The sequence below is a fragment of the Chelonoidis abingdonii genome, chromosome 22 (genome assembly GCF_003597395.2).
Source record: "Chelonoidis abingdonii isolate Lonesome George chromosome 22, CheloAbing_2.0, whole genome shotgun sequence".
Taxonomy (NCBI): Eukaryota; Metazoa; Chordata; order Testudines; family Testudinidae; genus Chelonoidis; species Chelonoidis abingdonii.
This window is the reverse complement of record NC_133790.1, coordinates 16,119,219-16,140,546: the sequence shown is the minus strand read 5'-3', so window position 1 is coordinate 16,140,546 and position 21,328 is coordinate 16,119,219. Positions and strand designations below refer to the sequence as shown.

At 40.3% G+C, this 21,328-nt stretch overlaps 1 protein-coding gene across 3 annotated transcripts in view; it reads left to right on the top strand.

The window, feature by feature from the left end:
• Positions 1–8,304: 8,304 nt before the first annotated feature.
• LOC116819459 (uncharacterized) overlaps positions 8,305–21,328 on the top strand; it is a 44,643-nt gene continuing 31,619 nt past the window's right edge. The window contains exons 1-2 of one of the 3 annotated variants that reach the window (XM_032771187.2): positions 8,390–8,463; positions 9,761–9,864. In XM_032771187.2, the coding sequence (XP_032627078.1) occupies positions 9,853–9,864 (12 nt within the window). In that variant the 5' untranslated portion in view covers positions 8,390–8,463; positions 9,761–9,852. Of the gene's footprint in view, positions 8,464–9,760; positions 9,865–14,192; positions 14,234–21,328 lie in introns of those variants that run through there. The other 2 variants (XM_032771185.2, XM_032771186.2) reach the window with 2 other exon arrangements.

The window sequence follows — 21,328 nt, the reverse complement described above, 5'->3', positions numbered from 1 at the left end:
TTTTAATCACAAATGGATTAATCTTCAGAGCACTCTAATCAGGTAGTTAACTATCCCAGTGGTTCATTCTATCTGTTCAAAATTGCAAATGTATTCTTTAATCAGATAACTCGGAGTCTGAGCCTCATACTGCAAGGTGCCAAGAGCGGTCTGCAGGATGCTAGGCACCTGCAATTCCCAATATGTTAGATAAGACTTTGGAAAGTCAATGGGACCCTTTGTATATATTTCTATGTCCAAGTGAATGAACAAGGGGGAATAAAAGGCCTAGATTCCTACTGTGACTCAGGAAGCTGTTAGTGGCAACTGGCAGAGAGTGCAGGGGGTTCATAGGGTTTTACAGGGATCCCCTGGGTCAGATATATGCAAAATAGTTTACCAAAGGGTGGCATGTGAGGGTTCTACCGAGAGACAGTAGCCCACTGGTCATCATAATTATTGTGAAATGTATGTAAACACAATATTTAAGGAGGGATGTGTCCATACTAAAAATTATGTTCCTACGGTCTTGGAATTAAGGCAGATCACCAGGAGGTGACATATCTCGGATATGTTCTTTTCAAGGAGGGAGGTAACAGACACTTATGTCTCTGTCTGGTCATGTGTGTGTTATGCGCTGTTTGCCTCACAATGGAGACCTATCTGCAGACAGTGCCAGGTGCCAGTCAAGAGACTGCAAAATCTGCCAGAAAAAAAATCTTCATGAAGAAACAAAACAGCAGGGTGGAGTCTTATTTATGAAAAAGACAAATAATGGAACTTGTATATCTTGGGGGCCAAAGGAACACACTGGGTCCTACACTAAGGAGGCAAGCTAAAAGTGTGTTTGTCTTATGAAAGGATGCACTCAGACAGCCTGGCTGTTACACACTGCAATGGTTTTGGGTGAGCAATATTCTACAACACATGAAAGTATCATGTTAATGATGTCTAGGCTCTAGGATGCATGTTATAATTTTGTTTTATAGGTAATCATTTTTTTCCAATACTACTTCTTGCTATTTCTTGAAATCCTGTGCTTTGTTAAATAAATTTATACTTGATTTCACTATAAACATATCTAAGTGCTGTGTGTTAAGTGGAGCAGTGATCTGAGGGGGAACTGGTAAGCAGGGGTGTACTGTTTCTTTGGCAACAGCAAATCTGCTAATACTACAAGTGTCCAGTGGAAGAAGGGTGAGACACTCTACAGAGATGCTTGATGGGCTTGAGAGTTGGAGTGTGCCTATAGCTAACCTGTGTAGAGAGCCTGTGGGCCTGTGAGGCACACAGGAAAGAACTTACGTTGCCTGTGGCAGTGGAGTTGAGGAGCTGACCCCTAGCAGGCACAAAAAAGGCTTCCTCACGCAAAGGGCAGTGGTAGCGAGATGCCTGAGAGCCATGGGTACCCCTGGAAGCGTCACACCTACCTTCAGATTACATGTATCTATGTGGTGCAATAGATTGTTGCAGGTTAGATGCGTTTGTTAAAAATCAGATTATCCTTTTACATAACCATTTGATTTGCAGCATATTTGTGGATCATTTTTGTTCTTTGAGCAGGTATGGGTCTGCAGGTTTCCTCTTCATATTTTCTAGAACAAATTCAGGCACTCTAGTTCTGTTTTTCCGCCATCTGGTATGGTAGAGATCCTTGGTCTATAGAACCACAATAAATAACTTTAAAAGGAATTTCTGGTCAACTCTGTAGTGGGGAAGGAATCTATAGTTTCCCAATCCTGCATACATATTTTATGTAAGTGTTTGGGGTTGCTTTTTATAGAAAAATACTTTATGAGACATAAGGTAACAATATAATATATATATAAGTGCAACTCACCAGGAACAGGATAGGAAGAAAATTCTTGAAATACCTTGGCAAGTTAAAATGTTAGTACAGTCTAACTACTTATTTCATTAATGATGTGTGTCAATCATTAATATAGGGTAAATAAAATTTCAACCCAGTTATTGGACAAAACATGGTGCACAGGTCAAATTCTTGTAAATTTACAATAGTAATATATGCAATTATTCCTAGATTAATCCATTGAACATAATAGGGGTGTGGGACAGTAACCCATTTAGAGAAATTACAGATTACAAAAATTAGGAATGTGCATATAAAGCTAGAGGAGCACGACACTCCAGATAATATCTATCCTTAGTAAAAGGTATTGACCTATTCACAAAACTCTGAAGTATTCCTATTGTAAGATATAAGAGTAGGAAATTGTTTCCTAGGAAATTGTTTCTCTAGCTGCCATTCAGTGGTTTTACCCTCTGCAGAAAAATAAATTACAGTTCCAAAATTTGGAACAACATATGGAGGAAACTCTGAATCCATAACATACAGGGATGATGTGTGGCCCCTTGTGGGACATGCACTATAGCCGTACAATAGTCTTCTGAACTGTAGAAATATCACCAGAATTCCAGTGGAGGGCAGTCTCTTCCCGAAACCTATTCGAAGTGCTTATATGTTACTTTGTAAAGCTTGATTACTTTATTTCGGAAAGAAACCTTCTAGCCTTAAAAAAATCCCTCACATTTAACTGAATAGAACTAGTAAAGTGCATCCAAAGTGAATAAATGTCTCTTCTTTGTGCAGAGTAAACTGATAACTTCTTTGTGACATTTCTTGACTTAAATGTCGAGGGGTGGGTGGGCTGTAACTCACTGCAATAATCTCAGTTGAAAACCTCTCTTCTTTACTTACTACTATTTGCCCTTTTCCCTATTATTCAGGAACTGACCCTGCAAAGAACTAGGGAGGTGAGCAGTCCTATTAAGTTCAGTAGGATTATTCATATGTGTTAGTCTTTGCAGGATTGCAGTCTAGATCTGTAAACATGTTATTAAAACCATGTAAAGCATTTTAAGATACAATCTGTTTGAACATATTTGCATCATATCTTTATTTTGTATTTATACTCAGAATTGCACCAGTAAAGAAAGGAATGTGAGATCTTGCAAGTGATAGGCCCTGGATGATAAACAGTTTGTATTTGGCCACAGTCATGATTCTCACAGGACAAAAGATCATAAATATATCATTTTCCGCCCAGCTCCTCATCAAAAAAAGCGAAGTCAAATGCATTGGAAAACCTACATACCCCTCAGAGCCAGTAGGTGACTCTCTCTGTGTACAGTCCAACAGACATTGTGTGTATTGTCCAGTTACAGAAGTGGATTTGTTTTCGTAATTATTTTCTTAACACAGATCTTGTTCTCTAACCACCGCCAACACTATGTGCATGCTTTAGTCCCCTGAGCTTATTAGATTTATTTTCCCCTTAGATATTCCTCTTATTTGCTTCTATTCAGTCTCCAAGACCCTTTCCCCTCATTATGTATTGGAAAGAAAAACCTGCCCTGACCACACACACAGCCACAAAGCGCAAATGGTTAAGTAACTAACCAGCCTGGCACACTGTATTCAGCCTCAGGCATCCAGTTCCCCATCACATCTCAGTGAGGGGGAAATATTTATTTTGTACTAAATGTGGAAAATAAAAACCAATTCATTAAAATCTTTAGGAATGTCATCATCAATCAATCATCATCAATGATCAATCATCAATCATTATGGCCATTCTTATGAGTGCTTTCATATCTAAAGAAGTATACTCGCAAGGTTCTTTTTCCATTCCTCAGGTCATAGGAATCATTTTTTAAAACCATTATTTGGCTTATCCTTCTAACAATAAAGAGTTTTTACATTTAGTTCTGTGAGTACTAGTCTACTGTTCATAATCATTCCAATCTCTTTTAAAAGTGAATTTCACAGTTGTGAGCCACTTGTTGAGACTGACAGTACCATTGTTCCAGGCAAACATAGCTGCCATGGGAGCTCATGATCCTCCTAGGAAGGTGGTTCCTTAGGTAATTCAGGCCAGTCCTGTGAAGGGGTTTCACAATGAACATGGAAGCCCCCATTAAGACACAGTAGTTAATGGGGAGCCAGTGCAGATAGCAGAGTACTTTTGTTACTAGGTGCAGAGGGCTACTGTAGATAGGAGAAGAATTTTAGGACTTAATCTTATAAACTATTCTGCATGGAAGGCACTCTGGGGTCCCACTGCACATCTGGAGGAGTACTGACTTTACTCAAATGGGATCACTTGCAGTAGGAGTGCTAAGAAGGGTGTTCAAGTGTGGACATTGGGCATGCCAAGGATTCTCTTTGGCTAGAAAAAAAAATTGACTCAGTTGCATAGGGGGAGTTTATAAACTTAAACATAAAAAGAAAATCTTCAGAGATTCATCAGTCCTACCTAGATGAAACTACTAACTTCAGATTTGTAATTCTGAGTATTTAGTAATTAGAAAGTTACGGTACAAAGTGCAGTGGAGACAGATCTGTGCTGCAGAGGGATGGTGGAAAGAGCAAAGAAATACTGAAGGGAATGGAGGAATAGATGGGTCTGAATACAGCTTAAGCAAGAAATGAGAAAGCAACACGTTTGTCTGTGTGGTATATGTTAGAGGTCTACTTTCTGAAACTACAACACAATCCACATGCCAGCCTATTCGCCTTGAAAGGATTATGGGTGCCTGCACTCAGATAATCCTTGGAAAGGAATCCAACTAACAGGGAAGTAAGATCCTTAAAAAAGAGCTAGAGTTGGACATGTTCTCTCTTTCCTTCAGATACTTTTTGTAATATTATTCCAGTCCTGTTAAAATGAAGAAAAATCACTCTTCTGATACCCCTTTTTGCTAGCCCTTGACTTACATGCTCAGCAACTGCACCTAAGCATAAGCAAGCACTAGATAGAATCTCTTTATTTACTTCTGCCACACTGAGTCTCATGTGGAAAATAATATATTCTTTGTTTGAGGAATTTTTGAAAGCTTAACATGTATTTACATTGACAGCTGAGACTTAACTGTGTTAGAAAAGCAATGCATCTCAGTCCTATGCTATAAACAACAGACTATGCTTTGAGCAGGAGAGCTCCGTTGTAAAAAATATGCTGCAAGACTGCCAATTGACAGGGAGTGTATTTATCCAGAATAGGTCCTATATAGTAACACAATACATTGTAACTGACAGGCAACTCATGGGAACATTACACAGAAGGAGGAAGATCTAAAATTCAAAGGTAAACCAACATGGATCTGGAACAAATGACTGACAACATCTTAGCTCAGGAACCAAAATATCAGTTTCACAGAATCTTTCTAAAAATAAAACAGTGAAATAATAATTCTCTGCACATAGAAGTCTTGCAATTGCCAATCTTAAGGCAGGCAGGCAAACCAACTTATCTATCAAGGTGTTTCTAATGTTCCATCACCAGGATATCTGAGTATCAACAAATGCAAATCCGCACTCCTCCTCAGGGGGGCAATACAATCTAGTAGAAGAATGAGCACAGATTAAACAGTCAGAGTTCTGATTCATAACTATGGCTCTGCCACTGACACTCTCCATGGCTTTGGGCAGCTCATGTCATTGTTCTTCCCAAATTCCCTCATCTGCAAAACAGGGTGAGGGAATAACACATCTACATCTCAGAGATGTTGTGAAGCTTAATTAGATGGTGTCTGTACAGCTTTTGGAATATGTCAGTGCTAAGTGCTAATTTATTTTTTTTTAACTGATGGCACATCTCAAGCACAGAGGTGTTAAGCAACTTGTCCTAGGTGACACAGCAAGTCAGAGTCCAAGGTAGGATTAGAACCCACATCTTCTGACACCAGGACTGAGGAACGTGTTTATTCTTGTTCTTCAGGGAACATAGGAATTGCTATACCAGATGAGACCAATGGTCCACTTAGTCTAATATTGACCAATACTAGAGCTTTCAGGGGAAAGTCCAAGAAACTGCCTATTGGACAATTATGGAATAATGTTCCTATGAGTGGAAGCTTTTCCCCTAAAACCCGCTATTTAGTGCCTGGACCTCTGAAGTCCCCACATGCTGTTTCTTATAAGAAGGTAATTCAACATACCAAAAAACAAACAAAAAACAAAAAAACCCACCAGCATCAACCACAACCCACAAATTCTTCTAAGGAACCTTACTCCTTCACCAAAGACTTTAATTTCTAAAGAAATGTGTTTTAATTCTTTCTAGAGACAATTACCATTAACTCTAGCTATCAGGAAAAACAACAAGGAGTCCTTGTGGCACCTTAGAGACTAACAAATTTATTTGGGCATAAGCTTTCATGGGCTAGAATCCACTTCATCAGATGCATGAAGTGGAAAATACAGGAGCAGGTATAAATACGTGAAAGGATGGGAGTTGCCTTTCCAAGTGTGACAATTCACTTAACAGCAAGATACCAAGGGAGGAAAGGTAACTTTTGAAGTGGTAATGAGAGTGGTCCATTTCAGACAGTTGACAAGAAGGTGTGAGTAACAGTAAGGGGAAATTAGTATTGGGGAAAATAGGTTTAGGTTTTGTAATGACCCAACCACTCCCAGTCTTTATTCAGGCCTAATTTGATGGTGTCCAGTTTGCAAATTAATTCCAGTTCTGCAGTTTCACATTGGAGTCTGTTTTTGAAGTTTTTTTGTTGAAGAATTGCCCCTTTAGGTCTGTTATTGAGTGACCAGAGAGATTGACGTGTTCTTCTACTGGTTTTTGAATGTTATGATTCCTGATGTCACATTTGTGTCCATATATTCTTTTGCATAGAGACTCTCTCCTAGGGGGTGGAGACTCTTTGGCTCTATAGAGATTTCTACACTGTAAATGAAGGGGTGATTATAGTACTGTTAGGCTTACTTGTACTAACTTTAATTGATATATCACAGGTAATAATAGCAGTGTAGATGGCATGGGCTTCAGCATGGCCAAGCAACCAGAGTATAAGCCTGCCAGAAATTTTAGGTATGTACTGTGGTTGCTAGCCAGTGCTGAAGTCCATGGCACCATGTCTACACTGCTACTGCCACTTGTGCTAGCTAGATTAGTGGCTCTTATGTACCGTGTCTGCATTATGGGGCCAGGGAGAAAATACAGTGGAAAACAGAAAATAATTACATCAAACATAAAACCACTATATGTTTTAAAACTCTCCTCTGCTGTGATGCCTACAACAAATTTGACAATGGTTATGCAGCTGGTGTGTGGTAACACTGCTTTTCATGCAGTTTTATCTTATTGATTCCTTGTGCTCCACATATCTATTCTGTTGTATCCGCCTGTTGCCTCTTATTTTACACTAGACTGTAAACTTCTGGAGGCAGAGACTGACTTCTTATTTTGTGTAGCACCTAGCACAATGGGATTCTTGTCTATCATCCGGATCCCTAGATCCTTGTGCAATGTTACTACTGCTGCTATGTGTTTGGTGGAAGACTAGTTTATATTCTCTTTTTTTAAGAAAACAGGGGTGTGGTGGTGTGATGAAAAAGTCTGTGCTTGCTTGATTCTTCTATCCCTCAAAGAGCTTGCCATCCTATTTCACTTAAGAGAGCAGGGAAAGAGCGGAGCTTCAGCAATCCCAGATCTACACAACCACCTTGTTAGTAGATTATTCCCATATAAAGAAATTTGGCAGCTCTTGTAGGGCCAGAGGAGTCTCTGCTCAACAGCAACAAGGACCTACCAGAAAAATATCTTTCCCTGCTAAGCCCCAGGGTCCACAGACACCCCCTCCCCTAACAGGTACTCACCGCACCAGGATTTGGGGTGGCTTTACCTACTCTTACGTGTCTCTTATTGATAAATCCAGAATTTGTTAGTGTTCTCCCTTGGGTGACCAGATATTCTGATTTTATAGGGACAGTCTCAATTGTAGGGGCTTTGTCTTAGATAGGTGCCTATTACCCCCTACCCCATCTGCAGTTTTCACACTTGCTATCTGATTATCCTAGCTCCCCCACCCCTGAACTGTCAATCAGTTAAATTACCCCCAAAGAACCGCTGTGTACCAAGGGGGGGGACGGGGACATCCGTGCATCTCTCTCTCTTTCTCTCTCCCTCTCACACACACTCGACACCCTCCTCCCGGCTTTCAACCCTAGTAGCCCCCTGTGAGTCTCCCCCAGAGCTGGAAAAATCAAGCTCGGTTTCTCACCGGCTGAAATTCGGCTTCCTTTCCAACCTGCTGCTTTGTGGGGCACAGGGCAATGTGTGGGGAGGAAAATGCAAGACCGCGCTCTCTTGCCCCATACACCACCCCCTTCCAGCCTTCTCCACTCCACCTCCTCTGCTGCAGGTGACTCCCTGGAGGAGAGGGGGAGGGGGAGAAATACAGCGCAGGAGGAGGGAGGTTGTTTAGGAGTCGGACAGAGGCAGAGAGGAAAAGGAGGGAGGTCCAGACTGGGGCTGGCGGGGCCGGGGGGTAGGAATTAGGAACAGCTGCTCCAGCCTCCGCTTGCTGCAGCCAACGCACAACAGGCAGCAACAGCGCACAGAGCATCAGGATCCAGCTAGCATGGATAAAACTTTCGCCCAGTACAGCTCCGGGTGGCTCTTCCTGACAGCTGTGGCGCTCTGCTTATGGGGTGCCAAAGGCAAGGTAAACGGGGCTGGTTCTCCTGTCTCCCCTAGGGGCCTGCTCTGCTCCCTGCTCCCCCAGGCTTTGGGGGTTCAGCTGCTGCTCTGTCGCCGCTGGGGGGGGGGAGCGGGTCTGGGGTTGGAGCAGGGGCTGATTTCGCTGAAAGGGGCAGGTTTGGGTGGGTGCAGTTGCCCGGGCATGTCTGGCTGATTTTGTTTTTAAAGGGACTGGATGGGTTAGTGGTGGCTCTGAGGAGAGGGAAATGTTTGATGTGTAAATACTGCCCATGGTGGGGGGAGGAGCGGGGGGAGCTGCTGCCGCTTTGTCAAGGCTTTGTCACCGCTGGGCGATATTTAACCTATTCCCTTTCTAATGTAATAACACCAGCCTCTTCCCCTAGCCCACCCCATCTCACTGCCTCGCCTCTGTACTAAACTGCCCTGGGATGTGCGCAAAGTTCCTTTTTTCTTTTAATTAAGTTGCAAGTGCTTGACCACATCTCAGACCTAATAGTCTTTTCACACCTTGCAGCCAGGGCAGTCGTTGGAAAGCCCGATTAGTGTTCAGCAGGAGGGACTGGTAAGATGACAGTGAACTGCTGGAGCCAATTAATTAGTTCTGAAACTGACCGAGAGCTCCTGGCTCTTGGCTGTGTCTTGAGAGCCCCTGGGAGACAAAAGTCATGCCACCTACAAGTTCCCGGGGCTCTCAAGCTAATGATCAGACTATATATAAAATACTGTCTGTTTTCCAAGAGCTGTACTACTCACCCTAATACTTTGGAATGGCGTCAAGTGTTGCTGTCCCCATTATAGAGATGGGAGCCCTGAGGTGTCCTGGTCACAGGAGGGTGACAGAGCCAGAACTAAAACACTAGTGTTCTGACTCCCAGAGCTCATGCTGCTGAGGTGGGGGTGCCACACAGGAGAGTCATTTGTGGCTTTCTGAAGCTCAGAGCAGCAGGGGACTAGATCACCTCTAAACTACCCTAGGAGCCAATCTACTAACCAGGGATTGCCAGTGCAGTACAAAGGGTTCATAGCAGGGCTCAGCATTGAGCCTAAAGACTTGTTTCAACCACTGTACTACACTACTGTACCTCTTTTTCCAGTTAATTTTAAAAATATTTTGATGTCTCTGTTTGCTTGTGTTATTGAAGTGCCCAAAATATGCTTGGTGCTGTATAGAAAAATAGAAAGCAAAAGTCCTTGTCCCAAAGATTTTACCTATTATGTGGCTTGCTTTTCAAACTATGTATTCTCTACTGTGAATACTATCATTCTCAACAATTCATTGTTTTATGTTCAGATTTGCCCAGGCCCACAGCTAGCTTGTAATATCTTGCTTTCATGTCTGAATTATTGACCTCAGAAATGCAGAGTGGTGAAATTTGAGATTGTAGAGAGCACAATGTATACAGAGGTAATGTAATCCCTTATTGTAACGTATCTTGTACTCATTTTTGTATTTACATCCCATATTTGTGCCTTAGCAGGCTAAACAGTGTGCAGGAAACAGTAAGGGTTTGTTTACATAAGGTAGGGTATGAATTTAAACTGCTATAGTTACACCTGTATAATTCCCCATGAGGAGTTATTCTAAAATAAGAGTGCCTCTTTCCAGTTTAGTTTGTCACTTTGGATGGGTTTAAGGTGAACTGCAAAAAGCCACTTGTATTTTGGAATAAGTGTGTTCACATACAGAAATTATAGTGGTTTCATTATAACTAGAATAATAGTAAGTATAACTAGAAAAATCTCCCAGGTACACAAGCCTTAAGGCTGAGGATTCAGATATTTCATACAGTTTCCCCTTATCTGTACTTTGGACATGACTTGAGGATAAGGATTTCTAGTTTATGATAATATATTGTGTATAAAATGGGCTAGAAAAAATAATTTGGCTAATACAGACTCTGGATTGTGAGGGTATTTTACACACACACACACACACACACACACACACGTACGTTACCAAAAAAATAGCCCCAAACATATAAAAGCAATAACATGAAATGAAGTTTACAATAGAAATAACAGAACCTAACCAGTAGAATTAACCTACCCTTTGATTTAGTGCTTTATAAAGCCCTTGAGACATATGGGTAGCCTGGTGTAATCACTTGCCTTGCTATCTATTATTACTTCCCTAATTGTGTGCATGTAATCCAGAATATGAACAGGGTTTAAACAATGTGACTGGCTATGTGTGGCACCTCCCCTAAAGGGACACAGGTATAAAATGGGATATAATAAATAGGTAGGGCCAGAAAAGCATCAGCTCTCTGGTTCCTTTGGGGAGCTTGAATATGTGCATATCCTTTTGCAATGTACAGTCATTTGCACAAGAAATGGTCCTAACCATTTTGAGGAAATAATAGGCAATCCTGGTCCCACTGAAGTCAACAAGACTTTTGCCATTGACTTTAGTAGGAGCAGGAATAGTGTGGAATCTTCATCCTCTGTCCCAACCAACTTGTTATAAGAAAAGTTGCATGTAAAGCTCTCTCTACACTACTTCAAAAAATTCTGCTTTTTAAATTTAGGATAACTAACACGTTAGCTAGTCTGCTGTAAAATCCCAGTAGAGATAAGGCCCTGTAATGTTACCACAGGATTGACCTTGCCTGGTTAACCATGGGTGTGAGGGTATAGCATTGACTCACCTAACAGATGCTTTGTCTCTACGCTCTCTAACAGGATTTTATAGCAAGATAACTAATGTATGGTAGTTATCGTTCTGTACAAATTAATTGGATACTCATATGGAATTGCATTATTTACTAAACAAGGTAATAGCTTCTTATCTGTTTTGTTAATGTGGATGCATACCTCTCTGGTCCAACTGCATGCTTCTCTTATCAAGCTGCATAATTCACTAGTTGTGTGATTTTTTTTTTTTTTTTTTGCATACTTCTGAACTAGTTTGTCACTGTAATTTCTTCCATATATTAGATGGAATTAGTGTTAGCTGAGTTACATGCTTCTGCATGTGGGTGGGGCATAGAAGAATGTTTGCACAAGCTGTATATTTTGGTAGATGTAAAACAGCTTTGCTGATCAACTTCCATTGTTCACACACTTTTAAATCTAGTAGTTTGATTTCCTTTAAGGTGTTTAACCTAGCTATGTACTGATTTTTAAAGAAGCGCCCCTTTAATGGTAGCACACTGAGTCCAGTTGCAGCTTCCCACATAGACATTACATCTTGTGAAGTCAGTTTACCTTTTTTGATCGCATATATCTGTAAATTTGCATGACAGTACAGGATAATTTTCTTCAGAGTGATAGCTATGCATCTATTCAAGTCTCACTAACCTCAGCCGGCATCCTGTAATGGAATCTCAGCACAGGCCTTTGAAAACTGTCTTGCAGCATGTGTGTATGTGAGACAGCTGAACTTGCTTGGTATTATCAAGGATTGTGTTATGGTCCTCAAACAGGAAGTCTCGTTGTTTTTTATCCTTTTTGGTTGGATTTGGATTCTTAAAGAGTGGGACTTGTAGTTTTCCTCTAGGCTGATGGTTCAAATCCAATTCAGGTTAGCAGAGAGAGAAACTCTTTCTATCTGGAAACTGTATAATGTCCTGCAAGAAATGAATTGTTAGGTGGTGTCCAGTTCACACCATTAAAAATTATGACCAAAATTGATGCTAACTGGTCCCCATGTTGGTTTCAGTACAGAGGTCAAGGATTGTGTGGGCCAGAGAGACTGAACTGCCCTTTCACCCTTGGAGATGTTCTGTCCAGGTCAAAGTTGAGGCGCATTGGCAAACCCATGTGGAGAAACTTGGACTGTTTGAAGCTTGTATCTGGTTTGTGGATAAATAGAATTCTATCTCCAGGAATGTGAACCAAGCACTACATTAACAAGAAAAAAAAAAGTTAAAAATCAAATGAAGGAGAAACTCAAGAAGTGGTGGAGACTGTTGTTCCTGTTTATTTACAGCAAGTGGAACAAGATCTGAAGATCAATGGATTGTTTATCCTGGAGAAAATATAACTTTGAAGTCAAACAGATAGCAGGGCAGTCAAAATTCCTATTCTGTGTGAAGTACAGTTCTGTTAATAAAATCCTAAAAGAGAAGATCTCTTTTTATCCAAACATAAACCCTCCTATGATATACTGCTATTCACTTGCTGCATTCAGAAAGAGTGTATAAGTTAAAAAAAAAAAAGATGAAAGCGGTCTTCTGCTATCCCAGACTGTCTAGCTAGGGACTTCATCCCGCCCCATTGAAACCAGTGGGAATTTTGCCATAGTCTTCAGTGGGTGCAGAATCCTTCCCAAGACCAGTCAAGTATTAAAAAGTTCAACTACTAAAATATGCACATCAATTAGCAAAGAATGTGGCCTGATTAGTAAAGTGTGTGAAATTTCAGCTGCTAAAGTCTGCAACTGATCAACAAAGCATGCTGGACAATTGGCAATGTATCCGGAATCTCAACTACTGAACTACAGCATTCTGCCAGATCAACCAAGCATGCATCTGAATTAGTAAATTGTGCAGCTGGAGCAGCAAAATATTCACCTTAGACAATAGAGTATGTGAAATCTGAAACACTTAAAAGAATGCACGATAGTTAAAGTCTATTGCAATTCAGCACAACAGTAGAAAAAATAGGTAGCTCATTCAAGTATCTCCCGATGTGTCCTGTACTTAAAGAATTCCCCTAGCTAAAATAACAGCTAACTATTGGATAGTAGAAGTGATAAAGAATAGGGCTACTAGTACTAATCTGGTTTTCAGCCAGGTGTGTTGTGTTCTGCCTTGTATTTAGCTGTGATCCTGAGTACATTTCCCAGACCTGAGAAGAGCTCTGTGAGCTCTCTCACCGACACAAGTTGTTCCAAGAAAAGATATTACTTCACCCACCTTGTCTTTCTAGGTGTATGCTGAGTTATTTTAGTGACACTTTAACTGGCTTTTCAGTTTCATATAATTATTACTTTATTAGTCACTGCATGAGTACACAGAACTTTAGAAATACATAAAAGACAGGTTGCCAGCTGAGACAAGACGTCTTCAAAGAGGCTGAAGATTTCCCTAGCAATTAGCTTAAGGACTATTAATCTCTCCATTATCTGTGCAACTGTGCAGTAGGAATAGAATATTATAAAGTTTAAATAAAACTGGTAATATTTTTACTTTCCTCTTTGTTTATTCTCCTCTTTTAGCTTTCCTCTTTGTTTACAATACTCTCATATCTGCTAGCATTGCATTGACTCGAATTTGCTGTATGGAGTATTGGGATACCCAGCCTATCATGGTAGCTAATATACAGGTCTAGAGTATTGTCCTGCTTCTCAAATCCACAGGGGGAATTCCCTAACATCCTGAAGCCAGAAACTTGATTACCCCAATCTTAGTGTGTACATATAATTAATTTAATAAAATATTCTAGCTACAGTGTTCGATTCTGATCTCCTGCAGTTGCTTCTTAAATTTTAAATTTTCCTCTCAACTCCTTGTAAATTATATCACTTATTTTTGCATATACACAAGGAATGTGGGTTGTCTTGATTAATCAAAATGTATGGTTTCAAATCCCTATAAACAACTTGTGTATATTTGGAAGTCAGTTTTTCTATACTGTCCACCTTCAGGAATGGAATGTATAACACTTGTTTTGTAGTAGCAGTGGTAACTTTTACTATACTGTTCACTTCAGTACACCTCAAATTTGGACCATTATTTCATTTGTTATATAAGAAATCTCTGCTTTTTTTAACCAACTCCAACTGATTTGCAATGAACTTCTTATTTACAAAATTTCTGCTTCATTTCCAGGTCAGTTCAATGAATGATTCCATTTAGTTCTTTTTTCCTGTCTCAAATATTTCCTACTGAGTCCAAATCGGTTCCCTTAAAACATAATTTATTTAGGTCATTGAATTATTATTTTTTATTCATGTTAGTCTGCATCTTGCCACGGGTCTGACTGGTATTTCAATTAGAATAATGTAGGAAGGTTTTCTCTTAGAGGATAAAGTTCATGTGGAGGTTCTGAAGAAATAAAATCCTGGAGTTTGCTTGCCTAGTTCCAGGCAATTTTATGTGTGAGAGAATATTTTGAGTCTAGTTCTTTTTTTTTAACATCTCACTGATCAACAATGTGATCCAAAGATGTTTTAGCCCTGATGACTCTAATTACTTAAGCATTGAAGAGGCTGAAAATGGAAAAGACTTGTAAGGTAGACTTAAAGTCTCGCATATCACATGGGACTCTCTTTAGAGTTGGACTATGATTTTTTTTCCCCACCAAGACCGTGATGTAGATTAAGAGGCCAAGGGATGTAACTCAGCAGTGGAGGAATCATGAAATTATATGGAATCACTTACATTATAGAAGTTAATAGGGTCCTGCACCACTAGAGATACAAACTGTCCTTGGGATGAAAACTGTAACCAAGTCCCTTCTAACTCTCTGATAGTTGTCCAGCTTGAAGCAAATGATCCCATAGCACTATCTGAAAAGAGAAGGGGACTCTGTCTCCTCTCCTGTTGTAACCAAGAAATACTGTAATAGTAGAGGGTGGTTTGTTTTTTCTTCTTTCACATGACAGACATGGGGGCATTAAGGTTTTTGCTTTGCCTTTAAAATATTGGGTGCCAAATACTATGAGAGGATGGATACCAAACACTGGTCTAAGTGGAACAATGACTAGGTCTAGCATAGCACCTCCTAGAATCACAGAATGTAAGGCTGTGGGGACCTCGAGAAATCCTCTAGTCCATCCCACCCCACCCCTCCCATGCTGAGGCAGGACAATGTACCTCCACCATCCCTGAAAGGTATTTATCAAATCTGTTCTGAAAAGCTTCCAATGACCGGGATCCCACAACCTCCGTTGGTGACCTATTCCAGTACTTAATTATCCTTAAAGTTAGGAAAAACTTTCCAATCTAATCTAAATGTCTCTTGCTACAGATTAAGTCAATTACTACTTTCAGTGGCCACGAAGACCAGTTGATCACCGTCCTTTTTATAATATCCCTTAACATATCTGAAGACTGTTACCAGATCCCCCCTCCTATGTCCTTTTCTGTGTTGAGCATACCTCATTTGCCTACATGATTGCTCTGCTACTATGGTTTAACTTGTGAATTTTTGAAACCCTGTGGGTTTTTTTTTTCACAGCTAAAATGCTGCAGTAGTACATGGCTCTGCATTGGCTCCTTAGGACTATGCACACTAAACATTAAATGCCAAATTTACTGATATTGTTGCCTATCATTAGCACTTGAGTCTTATTTAGATGGGAGGAAGGGGTTAGGCTGTGCCTTGAGTATGAAAGGTGCTAATAGAACTAAATTATTTTCTGCTTGGACAAGTCCTTGAATATTACTGGTGGGTCTATAGAATCTTGAGTTATGTGTAGACTAGTTATACAAAAGTTATCCTGTCAAATTATTTACTAGCACCTTCATCTCTTAAAATCACTTAGACTCCATCTGAGAACACCTTAATCCTTGTTACAGCTTGTAGTAGTGAATTGTCCAGTATTGCATTCTGCAGTAAGGTGCATCCCTACTCATTCCATCCCCAATAAAACATACATGAAACATAGTGAGAAGTGATCCAAGTGGTGTGGGTGTGTGTGGTGGGGGTGCATGGATCAGCATTCATGTTGCACTCCCCATTAGTACCCTGCCCAAGCCAGAGAAGCTAATGATCCAACCAACAGACCAAAGTTGGTGATGAATCCTGGTCATGTGCCACCTGAGGCACATTGCACATACGCTAAGAAGAAGTAGTATGAGAAGAAAAAGCCGTGTTTCCTTTGTGTGCTTCTTTTCTTTCTAGGAGCCAGCTCCAAAGACCACTGAAGTCAATTACAGTCTTTTCCTGGATTTCAGTGAGTTGGGATCAGGCTGTAGGTGCTGCTGACTATTAGTAGTAGTGAGACACTGAAGAAGTGGGCCACTCAGCCCTTCATCTGTACTCAGTGTTGGGTGGAAACCTTTAATGGCAGAACAGTCATTAATACTTTGCTTTCACGGCACCTTTATTTTAGGATTTCAAAGAGCTTTACAAACATTTAAGTAAACTAAGGGAAACTCATAGTTCTGAGGAGCATGTGGATCACCATTACTTCTTAAGTATAAGGGATGGGTGGGAATTAAAGCTCCAAACAAAGGCAAGTTAATTAGATGCAAGCAATTGATGAATCAGCCATAACTTGTTACTCTGTCTGCATTTTCATCCAATTTTCTTCTTATTCTTTTTTATTAGCTGCCAGATTGCAACATCAAACCACAAGGGAACATGGGTCTCCATTGAGAGCTATTGCAGAGTTAAGGGTGTCTTTCTAAAGTGGACTGCTCACCAGTTCACTGCTTATCTTCAGTTTACCTGATGGGCAGGAACCCTCCTGGGTTAATTGCCTGTACATGTTCCACTTAGCAGGGCTCCGAGCTGCCTTGGTTACCAAACATTCTTCAGCCCAGAGTGATAGTTCAGGCCCTTTTAAAGGGATAATTTTCAGGGTTTGCATAATATGTGGGACCTCAAGCTGCTGGAACTGAGGATCAAGCCATGAGTTGCTAGTCCTCTGGTCCGCTGCCAACAGCATAGGTCTGTGCCTATGTGTGGTGGGGAGGGGGTGTCTGACTGACTGCGAGTTGTGTTTTCAAATGCAGTTAAGACCTGTCTGTTTGAGTTTCAGGGCCCCATGTAGCTGTTTGTTTTTAAGGTTGGCCTTGACAATGTCAAGTCTGGTAGGCTGAAGGTTTTGACTTGCTTCTAAAAGTAACAGTAACTTATTCCAAGTTTCCTGGTAACTTGAAAGAGAGAGAAGAAAGGGCATCTGCAAAGCAGATTTATTAGGAAAAATAAACTGCTTTCTGGTTGGGACCTTATAATAACAAATTCAATGTCAGTTTTTCCTCTGGCTGCAGTGTCCCTGAGGCTTCCTCCTTTTCCACCTCTCTCCCTGCCCAAAACAGTCTGTCCTTGTGTGTAGGCTGTAAAGTGAAATTTACAAGCATCCTGCTCTCTGAAGTCCTGGCAGAGCAGGAGTCTTGTAAATTTCCCTTTACAGCAGGCACAAGAAGAGATAAGCGCAGGCACAGTGAGATGGGGAAAAGAGTTGCCATTTATACTCCCACCATCTGAACTATAACAGATTTTTGGATACCTAGTGAATTTTAAAGTGTAGTTATAAACAAAATATTATTTCCAAAATTGTGTATGTTAGTATTAAGAATCATTATAAATGTCCTCTCTGTAAGGCTCCCTCATCCCTAGTTCCTTACCTTGAACTTGTTTCCTTGAATGACAGGAAGAGTATCTGAGGCGGCACAGTAATGATTCTGTGGTGCAAGTGGTGAGATGGAATGTTTGCAGATGAGCTTTCACATGTGGAATGTTTTCTTCTCCATATGGTTTTATAACATAAACACTCAACATGTGAAACTTCCAAAGTGCCGTGATGAGGAACAATCGCTTCATGTGGTTGAAAAAGAAATCCAGGCTCAAACTAGCCTTTGTTGATTTGCAAGGCACTTTTATTGTGTATAGCTGTGGATTTTTTTTTAAAGCTCAAAACCCTTTTTGTCCATGAAAGAGTGAGTGGGTGTTTTGTTGACTACGTGGTAAAGGCTTGAAAGAGACTTACCCAGGTAGTCTTTTTCTGCTTTGATATTTTTTTATTATTTTAAATTTTGGACAATGGAGCTGTATGTGGATTAGTCATTTGAATTTTCTTTTAAGAAACAACTTCCATAACAAAAGACTGCTTTTTAAAAAACAAACAACCTATCCAAATGTATCTTCACAGACATACACAGCATATATTGACCTATACTGGACTACAAACAAGATTCTTTTACTGCAACTCTATAGGTTTTGGTTGGTGTACATTTTTCTTTGTTGCTGAGAAGTTTGAACACATTCTGACCATGTTCCCTTGCTCTTTAATTTGAGCTGCTTTGGCCTGTTCAATTTCTAGAAAATGAAAACCAGATTGACCTTCTGAGAGTTCCTTCTCCACCCCCACCGATTTCCACCAGCCATATCGTTTACTATTACATTTTTCTATGGTGTGTTGTGTAAATTTTGTTAATTGGAGCTCAGTCTTGTAGGAAAAGGACCTATATTGACCTATTAAAGCCCTGAAGCAAATGATCATGGCGTCTTGAACTCTTCATTACAACAGTTTACTTCTGTTATTTATGGTGCTCCCATCAAATTCATGATTATTTGCCTGAGGAGACTCTCTAAATGATGCCTTTGTTTCTCTTTCTGAGGCATTAATTTTATTTTATTTTTTGGAATGAGAGCACTTGGCATTGCATTTGTATCAAAAAGTGGGGCAAAACAGGATGGCGGCTTTGTATGAAGGTAGGATCTTGTTTGATATGGCATTTTGCCTCCAAATCACAGAACCTCTCTAAAGAAAGCAATACACACTTCAGCAATTCCCAGACTGAACAGGGTTTGAATCTATTGCATTTACGGTCACACTAGAACTAGTTTTCCCAAGGATCAGCGATGAATTTTTGGGCTTAGAAAAAGTCTATGAGAAGACACCAGTTGTTTTTGTGTACTCCACGAACACCACCACTCCATGGTGTCTGTTATCTTACATATGTTGTATGCTTCTTTATAGCTGTCAAAAGTTTGTGTAAAGATGAGAGGAAAAAACAGTGAGCAAAGACTACTTGTATCTGCATTGAACTTATTGTATGACCCTGGAAGTTTACACCATATGGTAACCCTAGTTTGGGTGAACTATTAATGAGAGACAGATTTTTGCTTTTAATATGGATCTTGTTTGCTAGTTAAAAGTCCTGTCCTCCCCCACCCCCTAAGAATGGATCTGGAAATTCTGCTTCTAATGTAATACATTAATTCAGAAGTGGGAAAGACCCACTGAACCAAGGGTTCTCAACATCCTTTTTCTTCATGAATAGATTTAGGAAGAGGAATGGATTCTGAAACTTCAGATTGTAACATGGGGTTGCAGTATGCAGAAAAAGTTGAGAACCACAGATCTAGTCCACTTCTCTGCCAGTGCAGAACTCTTTATCTATATTGTACACTTCTACTAATGTTCTCTCTAGTTTATAAATGTTTCCAGGATTGTGGCTTCCACAGTTCCCTTGGGTGACCATTCAACAGTTTAACAGCTCTCACTGCAGGAATATTCTGCTAAAATCCAGTCTAAACTTTGTCTCTTAACTTCATCCCATTACTACCTGTTGTACCATCAAGTATTTATATAGATTTCAGTAGTGCACATAATGAACTAGGATCTTTCCAAACGCAGAGGGAAAACTTTGGTCCCTGTCACAAAGGCCAATAAAACAAAATGGTAGAATGTTTCCCCATCCCCTTGTCTTTTTGCTTAGCAAAACTATATGTATTTAATCTCCCATCCATCTCACTTTTTGTTGCTCTTCTCAGAACTATTTCCAATTTGTCAGTTTCTCCCCTATGACAAAGGGATCCAGAAATGACCACTATTCCAGGCATGGTCTCACCAACAGGTCTATTATTCCCCCCTCTAGGGTGCTTCAGATTTGTCTACATAGGGAAATCTGCCAGCATAACTATACTGGTATAATTATACTGCTATAACTCCCTGTAAGGACTCTCTTATTCTGGACTAAGAATGCCTTTTCTTGGTTTAGTTCACATCATTTTTGGAAGGGGTTTAAGGTAAACCCGGAAAAGGCATTCTTACACTGGAACAGGTGTGTTTATGTGATGTATGGCAGTAAAAATAGGTCAGTAAATCTCCCTTTATTTGTTGGGTCTTCTCCTTTCTGCTCTTGCTCTTAGCTAGAGGGTAAAGGCTGTATAGTAAAGTGAAAGCTACTATATTGTTGAGCTGTCTTGGTGAAGAACAGGAGTTTTGTTAGATGCATATGAAAAGGTCTATATATATAGGACAATCCCAAAGAAGTAAAATATTGTTGCATTTTGCTATGGTTGCTTAAGTTGCTTTTATGAAAGATTCAGGGTGCCTCCATTTTTCGGAGCCCATCATGATACCTTGGTTCTTATATTCAAAGCAATGAGAATCTATATGTCCTACTAAAGTAAATAAGACCTACAGGTGCTCACTCTCTCTAAAAATCAGGCCCAAGGTGCCTCAAATTTGGCAGCCAAAATCTGTGACTATTCCTGAAAATTCTGCCCAAAGAGCATGCTTACATAGTAGTTTACAGTCAAAGCCCATCTCTAAATTATACTAGAGATGCTGAAGTTTTGGTTCCTCATCTGAGCTTCTCCAAATAACATAGATGTTCAGCTCTGGGATTTTGGTTTGGTGTATCTGCACTGTACACAAATACAAATTGTGATTTGAAATGTTGTACAGATGCTGATTATGTTGCTGTTAAAGAGCTGCTGATTATATCATGGACAGCTGTAGTGTTCAGTGGGTAACTGTTCGAAAATAGCCTCTGTTTGTGCGTCTGGGAACAAGCATTTGTTTGTAAGCTGGAAAACGCTTGCAGATAAATGAGAACCAGTTCTGTTGTTCTCTGTAGAAGCCGGAGAGCCTTGTTGTTCTGCCTGATGGTTGTCGGAGTGCCCATGTTTATGCTGTAATTTCTTCCTCCAGAAAAAATCGAATGTGGGGGAGAGGAGGGACAGTGACTTCATGGTACAATTATGCAATCTCCTTGAGACTAGGTATCAAAATACATTAATCTGCAGTGGTGAAGCTGGCCAGGTGGTGGGGGGATACCAAAGACCTCTGTAATGAGACTGCTGACCTTATCTTGCCTCTTCTGCAGCTTCTTTGATTGATGCATACTTGGGGGATGGTCTACCTAACAGTCCAGCAGTCTGGAGGAGAACATGTGATTGCTTCCACTTCTACAGCCAGTTGTGCAGACCTTCTGTAATGGGGCTCACCCACCACTCTGGTA